The 9410-nt window shown below is 36.6% G+C and overlaps 1 protein-coding gene across 2 annotated transcripts; it reads left to right on the top strand.

Annotated features, from left to right (window-relative positions):
• Positions 901–8678, top strand: LOC109232142 (vitamin K-dependent protein S-like). Of its 2 annotated transcripts, XM_019397813.1 has the most exons (6): positions 906–1306; positions 1507–1662; positions 7494–7571; positions 7678–7803; positions 7969–8067; positions 8296–8678. In XM_019397813.1, exons 1-6 carry the CDS (start codon positions 1204–1206, stop codon positions 8370–8372), a joined length of 639 nt encoding a protein of 212 aa, XP_019253358.1. In that variant the 5' UTR covers positions 906–1203; the 3' UTR covers positions 8373–8678. The 2 variants fall into 2 exon arrangements, with proteins under 2 accessions (XP_019253360.1, XP_019253358.1); XM_019397815.1 differs by lacking the exon at positions 7494–7571 and having other exon boundaries at positions 901–1306.

The following is a 9410-nucleotide window of genomic DNA, read 5'->3' on the forward strand; positions in this document are numbered from 1 at the left end:
ACGCCGCCTCAGGTATCATCAATCAATACAATGTCATCTGCAAATAACATGCACCACGACACCTCCCCTTGGATGTGGCGCGTCAATACGTCCATCGCCAGGGCAAACAAAAACGGGCTAAGAGCCAACCCTTGGTGCAACCCCATCATGTCTGGAAAGTGATATGAGTCCCCTCCTACTGTCCTCAATACGTCCATCGCCATATAAAATTCATTCATATATTAATCTATAAAATTCATTATTTAACTGTGTAATTATATGTCCAACTAAATATAACAGTGAGAATTATACTGTGGCAAACAAATCGATCATTATAATTATTATACTATACTATATAATTATCAGTATACTATCCTAATAATTATATCGCCCGGTAATTATTGGCTTTCCAAACAGACTAAAAAAAGTCAATATATTTATTGTTTTAGGTAGAGTTCAACGAATTGGTAGGTATACGGCGTATGATAGGTATAAATTTTGTTCCATTCCATCTAGACAGTTCACATCGTGATCTTCAAATGTACTCAAGACTCATATCCAAATTAACATCTTGCTAGCACTACGGATGCCTACAAGAATTTGCAACTATACATAAAATAAACTGTATAATGTCTAAAACATTAAAAGACTTCCATTCCTCTCTCTCCCTATCATTTTGGTATGGTCACAAAACAATTCTAACTGTTTGGTTTAATAATGACGCAACATTATACTGTTTTCAATTCGAACCCCGTCTTTTTACGAACAACTTAGTAATCAAAAGGTTCCCAATTTACCACGTACCAAACGACCCCTAAGCTACCGAGTCAAAGAGGCATTTGGGTATTGGAGTATGAAAATTATAGCCATACTCTTCAATGGGATGGGAGAAACAGAGAAACTATTAAAATTAAAAGAAGTAAAACATACCCATAACCCCAACTGCCAACGACTCAGTTTTCCCCAATCTTGATTAAAGCCTTTAACTCCTCAGTCATCCCTCGTAGCATTCCACACATGACCACGTTATTATTTTTCCAACTTCCTACGTCTTCAGAACCTTCCATTTGAAAAAAGAAAAAAAATAAAAAGTAAGACCGTCCAGCTTCACCCGTTTTCATTTCTCATTTAATACTCCCCAAATTATCTCAGTAAACCCATTAAAATTCTTCTTGTTTTCCTCTGCTTCAGTTTTTTTTTCCTCCAACTGATTCTTGATCAGCTATGGCTTCAATTCATATCTTTGCAATTTTCTCTCTAATTTTTATTCTGCTACCATGGTCCACTGCTAACAATGCTTTGCCTCCTATCTTCTCCCCTATCTTCGGTAATTCATAATCTCTGTACCTTTTTTTGTAAATTTCATTAACGTATATTGACCCCAATAATTGGTTAAAGTTTCGATTTTAGTCAAGTGGGGTGTTCTTAATTTGCGTTTCTGTTCGATTCTTTGATTTGGGTTTCGGAAAAGATTCAATCTTGATGTTTATTTTACTGATATTTGTGTTTTTTTTTTGTTTGGTACAGAAAATGTGTGTAAAGAAGTGAGTTGTGGAAAAGGAACTTGCAAAGCTTCTTCAAATGGTACTTTTGGTTTCGCATGTGAATGTGATCCTGGCTGGAGGCAAACTCGTTCCAAAAACGATAACTTTTTCAAGTTTCTTCCTTGTGTTATTCCCAACTGTAAGTCCCCGTTTAAACTTTTTTTACACTGATAATGTAAGATTCTTTTATCCTAAAGGTTGTACAAAAGATAATTATAAGTAATGGCTTGTGATAAGAGTGAATTAGTTACCTTAATAATAAGGTATATGGCCTGGTGTAACATGTCTAGTGTTTGATTAATGTTTGTAGTAGCTAATGCAGAAATATATAAGCAGGTTTGAAGAGTGATTGTGAACGAAGATGTCTGATATCAAAATTTTACCTTGATTGTTACAAACTGGCCCTAACATAAATCCCTGCTGATTAGAAGTTACAGTTCTTAATATATTATATATCTAATGGAAATTTGAGAGATGTTGGTAGATGAAACAGGTTTTTTGTTTTCTGTTCTTCTCATGTTATCACTGAAGTATTTGTTTTTTAAGGTCAGAGTTGGATTTCTGTGATAGTGGAAGTTTTTACACGTTTTATCAAAAGGGACACAGAATAATAATCTATTAGTAAATGTCTATCTTGATTTTTCAACCTCTTTGACTTCTGATGGATTTTGTTCACACAAATTTGCTTAGCCTAACAAAATTGATTGATTCAGCAAGCTACCTCATAATACCATTCCCTTCCGAAGCTAATACCAAATTAACATGTTCCACACAAAAACAATTCTAGCAAGTAATGGTCTTATAATCAAAGTATCATTTTCATTTGAGACTGGTGCGAGTTAAAAAGCTTAGCTTGATTGAAATGGTTACCCAAATAAATGATCATGGTTTTTTTTCTTGCATTCATTTTAGCGTATTTTTTTAAAGATATGTAGTCATTTTCTTGACACCGATGCTTTCTTGTTGGGAATAATAATAATAATAATCCCGCCCAGGAACAATATCCACGGTAAATAACAATAACACAAGAGAGTAACAGCGACACCAAATATTTTAACGGGATAAAATACAACATCCCAACGGAGCAATATTACCACTATAATATTACAACTTAGTAGTGTCAAGAGACTACTACAACTTCGAAAGAAATAACACTCTTTATTTTAAACACCTCACTACAATATTACTCCCACTCACTATTTATCTCACAGACTACAATCTGTGGATTACTCTCTCTAACTCTCTGTTGCTTCTCTCTCTTTTTTGGTGTGTTTAAAACTGAAACGGAACACTTCCTTTTATAGGCAAAGTTGCCGTCCAAATTAACCAATCAGAATTGGTTGATGCAAGTTACAAGATGGGCAACGCCCAAAAATCAATTCCAAAACCAATTCTTCAAATTGGTTTTACAACTTGTTCTGCAGCGCCCACCATTGCCTTCCCTTTCTCCAATCATATCTTTTTCCCTTTTTTTCTTTTTTCTTTTATTTAATATGGGCCCCACAAATCTCTCCCTTAATTTTGATTTTTCTTCATTCCAAGTCTTGATCTCAATCTCTGAAAATCTTCAAATTTGAGAGGCTTGGTAAAAATATCTGCAACTTGATCATGAGATTTCACATACTTGAGCTCGACTTCCTTCTTGGCAATGCTTTCTCTAATGAAGTGATACCTTGTATCAATATGCTTGCTTCGATCATGATACACTGGATTCTTCGCGAGTGCTTGTGCGGATTTGTTGTCAATACAAATCTCTGTAGCTTCAATTTGTGGCAAATTGAGCTCCTTCAATAATCTTCTCAGCCAAATAGCATGACACGTACAAAATGTTGCTGCTATATATTCAGCTTCACACGTCGAGAGAGTAACAATTGATTGTTTCTTTGAACTCCAAGAAATAACAGAATCACCCAAGAAAAATACAAAACCGGTTGTACTTTTTCTATCATCAATATCTCCGGCATAATCACTATCACAAAATCCCATAAGGTTGAAATCATTAGAAGAAGAATAAAATAACCCAAAGTCAATCGTACCTTTTAGGTAACGAAGAATTCTTCTAGTGACTTTCAAATGAGTGGAGGTGGGAGCTTCCATGAAGCGGCTTACTCCAACTGCAAAGAGTATATCTGGCCTGGTACAAGTCAAGTACCTCAAACTTCCCACAAGACTTTTGAAAAATGTGGGATCCACTTTTTCTCCTTCATCAAACTTGGACAATTTTGTCCCACTCTCCATCGGTGTGTTCATGGGGTTGCAATCAAGCATGTTGAACTTCTTCAATATCTCTTTTGTATAGCTTTCTTGAGAGATAAAAATTCCATCCTCCATCTGCTTCACTTCTAGGCCCAGGTAATATGACATGAGCCCTAAGTCTGTCATCTCGAACTCACGGGACATATCTTTCTTAAAAGCTTCAGACAAACTTGGGTTATTGCCCGTGAAAATAAGATCATCAACATAAAGACAAACAAGTAAGATATCTCCATTAGTATGAACTTTAAGGTAAAGAGCATATTCATGGAGACAACGAGTAAACCCATTGTCTTGAAAATATTTGTCGATGCAACTATTCCATGCTCGTGGGGCTTGCTTTAATCCATATAAAGCTTTCTTCAACCGCAACACTTTATCAGCATTCTTCTTTATCAGCCTTTAGCCACAAGTCGTGCCTTGTATTTCTCCACATCTCCATCAGCATTCTTCTTTATTTTGTATATTCATTTCACTCCAATTGCTCGATGACCCTTGGGAAGAGTTGTTAACTCCCAAGTGTTGTTCTTCTCTATTGACTCAATCTCCTCTTCCATGGCTTGTCTCCACTTTTTGTTTGTAATAGCTTCATCAAAGTTCATTGGTTCACTGTCAGCAAAGAGACAGCATAAAAAATCAAAATTAGTAACTTCTTCTGTGTCCTCATAGAGCTCTTGAATACTCCTTGTCCTTTGCGGCTGTTCATTTGAACTTTCTTGAGAAGAGGGAGATGCAACATTGGTTGGAGAAGGAGGTGGAGTTGTATCCTGCACAGATTCCACGGTCTCTGGTTCTTCTTCATCACCAAAATATGGAAGAAAATCATATGAAGTTTCTTCCTGAGCTTCCCAATCCCATGCCAATTCTTCATCAAATTCAACATCGCGACTTACCACCACCTTACCGCTGCTTGGGTTGTATAACTTGTATCCTTTTGAACTCGTATCATAGCCAACAAATACATGCTTGACACTTCGATCGTCAAGCTTCGCTCTTCCTTGCTGTGGCACATGAGCATATCCTATGCTCCCAAAGATTCTCAAGTGTTTGACACCTGGCTTTCTTCCACTCCATGCTTCTTGAGGAGTTTGATCTCTAACATTTCTTGTTGGAGACCTGTTATTCAAATAAACTGCACAAGAAACAGCTTCAGCCCAAAATTCCTTGGGCATACTTTTAGCTTTCAACATACATCGAGCCATATTAAGAATCGTTCGATTCTTTCTCTCTGCAACTCCATTTTGTTGGGGTGAATAAGGTACCGTTAGAGGGCGACGAATTCCATGAGACTGACAAAAGTCATTAAATTCGTTTGAAGTGAATTCGCCTCCTCTATCGGACCTTAGAGCTTTAATATCATAGCCACTTTCTTTCTCCACAAGTACTTTGAAATTTTTAAAAGCAGCAAAAGCTTCAGATTTTTGGTTCAAGAAATAAACCCAAGTCTTTACTAAAGTCATCAATGAAAAGCAGAAAGTATCTACTTTTACCAAAAGAAGGTGGATTGATTGGTCCACACACATCAGTGTGAACAAGCTGGAGCGGCTTGGTTGATCTTGACATGGCCTCCTTTGGAAAACTCCTCCTTGCATGTTTTCCAAGAAGACAAGCTTCACACAATTGATTGGGATGGTTGATTGATGGTATCCCATGTACCATGTTCTTTTCTCCCATTGATTTGAGCGCTTCAAAATTCAAGTGCCCAAATCGCATGTGCCAACACCATGATTCATCTTGCACATTAGCCTTCAAACACTTTGCATCAATTGTTTTAAGATTCAGAGAAAACAATCTATTCTTTGCCATATGCACTTTAGCAATTAGAATTCCACTTGAATCTCTAAGACAAAAATGCATATTTTTCATGTGGATGTCATATTCCTTTTCAAGAAGTTGGCCCAAACTCAAAATATTACTTTTTAATTTTGGCACATAATAAACATCTTGAATTAGTTTGTGACTACCATCTTTACAGGAGATCAGAATCGTACCTATCCCTTCGATTTGAATCTTTGAGGTATCTCCAAAGGACACATTACCTCTCACCGTTTTATTGATCTCCACAAACTTTTCTTTGCATCCACACATATGATTGCTTGCTCCATTGTCCAAATACCACGAGCTGCAATCATCCTTGTCTTCTTCCTTGAGTGCCAGCAATAACGTTGACTCATTTTCTTCTTTCTTGTCGTCAACAAGGTTAGCTTTCTCTTCAACATTGCTACGACATTCCCAAGAGTAATGGCCAAATTTATGACAATTATAACACTCATTTTTTGATTTGTCATACCTTTGTCCATTATTTTCTTGGTAGTAGCCACGTCCTCTTCCTCCTCTTTGTCCACGACCACGACCTCTGAATGCTTGGTGGATTTTAACTTCATTGTTGAAGTTGTTACCATTACTTCTTCCTCGTACATGACCGCCACGGCCTCGTCCTCGGCCATTCCCTCGATAGCTTCTTTCACCTCCATAATCCTTAAAGTATGCCTGAGTTTTAAAAAGTTGCTCCAGTGGCACTTCTTGTCTCCTCTTGATCTTTTCTTCATGAGCCTGTAAAGAACCCTCCAATTGCTCCACCATCATTGAGTCTAAATCTTTAGACTCTTCAATAGCACACACCACAAAATCGAATTTAGGTGTTAAAGTGCGAAGGATCTTTTCTACCACACGAACATCTTTTATGTCCTCCCCGTATCTTCTTAATTGATTCACAACAGCCTTCACTTTTGAACAATAATCCGAAATGCATTCGGATTCTTTCATTTTTAAAACTTCAAAATCAGCCCTTAGAGTTTAAAGTTTTACCTTCCTCACCTTGTCAACTCCTTGAAGAGAATTTTGTAAAATCTTTCAAGCTTCCTTTGAGGTGGTAGCATCGGCCACCTTCTCAAACATGGCATCATCCAAACATTGGTGATGAGCGTGAGGGCTTGTTGATCCTTCTTCCTTGTCTTTGCCAAGACATCTTTTTCATTTTGAGGCAGAGCTTCCTCATTATCGGGTTTTGCATACCCTCTATCTATGATTTCCCACACATCCTGGGAGCCTAGAATGGCTTTCATACGTAGACGTCATTTCTCATAATTATCTTTTGTGAGACGGGGATACTGAAAAGACAGCGGACCATTACTCGCCATGGCTCTGGTACCACGTTGTTGGGAATAATAATAATAATAATCCCGCCCAGGAACAATACCCACGGTAAATAACAATAACACAAGAGAGTAACAGCGACACCAAATATTTTAACGGGATAAAATACAATATCCCAACGGAGCAATATTACCACTATAATATTACAACTTAGTAGTGTCAAGAGACTATTACAACTTCGAAAGAAATAACACTCTTTATTTTAAACACCTCACTACAATATTACTCCCACTCACTATTTATCTCACAGACTACAATATATGTGGATTACTCTCTCTAACTCTCTGTTGCTTCTCTCTCTTTTTTTGGTGTGTTTAAAACTGAAAAGGAACACTTCCTTTTATAGGCAAAGTTGCCGTCCAAATTAACCAATCAGAATTGGTTGTTGCAAGTTGCAAGATGGGCAACGTCCAAAATCAATTCCAAAACCAATTCTTCAAATTGGTTTTACAACTTGTTCTGCAGCGCCCACCATTGCCTTCCCTTTCTCCAATCATATCTTTTGTCCTTTTTTTTCTTTTTTCTTTTATTTAATATGGGCCCCACATTTCTTTTCCCCAGGTACTACAAACTTCTCGTGTGGAGAGGAGGCTCCTGGCCCATCACCAGATAAACGAACTAATGCATCAATCTTCGAACGTAATAGCAATTCATTATTGATGATATTATGCCATACTTTTGTAATCAAATAGTTAATTAAATATTATCTTATTAATCTTATATTTCTTCCTTTGTGATCATCTAGCTTGCCATTGGGCTGAATGTGGAGGCGGCATGTGCAACAAGACCTCTCCCGTGACCTATTCTTGTGAATGCCAAGAGGGTTACTACAATCTACTCAATCTCACTGCTTTCCCTTGCTTCAAAGAATGTAAGAACTATGCGCTTCTAATATTCAGATACTAATCAAAACAGTGTCCTAATGATGTAACAGTAAATGATATAGAAATGTAGCCAGATAGTTATGACTGAGTGCTGATTGGTTTTTTATTTAGGCGAAAACTGACTAGTGACAACCATCTGATACATGTAATAGGTGCTCTTGGAATGGATTGTTCTCAGCTTGGGATTGATATAATGGGCAATAAGTCATCTTCTCCGCCTCCTAGTTTGCCTGATAACAGCAAAAGTATAGGTAAGAGTGATTCTGTGAATGTGGCCATTTACTTGCCCTTTCTTTTTACCAGAACTAAGAATGAAACTCTAATATTCTTGTGTTTTCTAGTACAAAATATACTGAAATGTCCTGTCTATGCTTACATATGTAATCTTTTATCTCAACAGACATGGCTGCAAGTTAACTAATGATCCCAAATTTAATGTTAATTCCATTTTTTTTTTTTGTCTTTTTCGTGAAAAACAGCTATTTCGTTATTTGGTGGTGGCTATGGCTGGTCGATCATCACGGCTGCAACTATGGCTGTGGTTTTATTGATATAGTTACCTCTGCCAGAGGATGAGATTCCTTCCCCCTAGATTGATGAATAAGCAAGCTATTTTGCAGCTGGTTTTGGCTTAGGATATCATATTTTTGTAAATTCGATACGAGTGATTTAGAAAATTTTGCTTTGTTATATAGACAGTAGGGAGATTCCACTTTCATATGCCATTGAGTTATGTATTTCCTGTATATTGCATTCTGGGTTTTTTTTTTGTTTTCACATTTGCTTGATCGGAGGATTGATCCATTTGTACTTGTGCTGTTGTAGTCCTTAAAATTATTTGTGTATGACTTTTTTTATGCAATGATGTTAGTGAGTAAAACGGTACAGGTCTATACTTTATACTGAGTATCTGAGATAATGAGCTCATAAAAGTGGCCAAATATTGATAAAATGTTCCAACACATTCAGGAGTTTTCTTGTAAAAAAAAAAAAAAAAAAAGAAATTGGGCTTTCCGTTAAGGCACATTCTCGTGTGTCATTTGAAAGGGATAACACAAAGTTATCAGGAAAAAAGAAAATAGAAAGAAACGAACAAGAAAGTAACTTCATTTTCCTTCATATCTAATGATCTTTGCCGGTAACTTGAACTATTTAGGATTACTCTTTTCCTCCTGTTGTATGTAAGTTTCTAATGAAAGCAAATGACTAAAAGATGAAAATGTTATACCCAAATCAGATTCATATTAATGATGAGAAGAAATTAAAAGAAAATAACGGGAAGGAGGAGTATTTGAATGGGTTATTATTTCCATAGAGGTTCTCTGTTCAAGTTGTTGGATGTTGCTGCAAATAAGTCAAATTCTTTAAAGATCTTGGGGATATTAGTTAATCAAATGGTTGTCTTTTATGTAATCGAGATGGTGGGAAATGGCGGATGGATTCTCTCGCATGGAAACAAAGAAAGGAAAATTTGTGGGAAAATGGCCGATGTGTTAAAATTTTAGTTAAGTTAATTGTAGCAAAAAGAGATTATGACTCTGAAGTATTTTTACAAAAGCCATTGAAATCTCTCTTATTGCGCTTCTCTGCTTCG

This window comes from Nicotiana attenuata, chromosome 9 (assembly GCF_001879085.1).
Source record: "Nicotiana attenuata strain UT chromosome 9, NIATTr2, whole genome shotgun sequence".
Lineage (NCBI taxonomy): Eukaryota > Viridiplantae > Streptophyta > Magnoliopsida > Solanales > Solanaceae > Nicotiana > Nicotiana attenuata.

Excerpts from the sequence above, each read along its gene's own strand:
- LOC109232142 (XM_019397813.1), top strand. The coding sequence starts at position 1,204 with ATGGCTTCAATTCATATCTTTGCAATTTTCTCTCTAATTTTTATTCTG. Across the intron at positions 1,663-7,493 it reads TCCTTGTGTTATTCCCAACT|GTACTACAAACTTCTCGTGT; the intron begins GTAAGTCCCCGT and ends TCTTTTCCCCAG. Across the intron at positions 7,804-7,968 it reads TTTCCCTTGCTTCAAAGAAT|GTGCTCTTGGAATGGATTGT; the intron begins GTAAGAACTATG and ends TACATGTAATAG.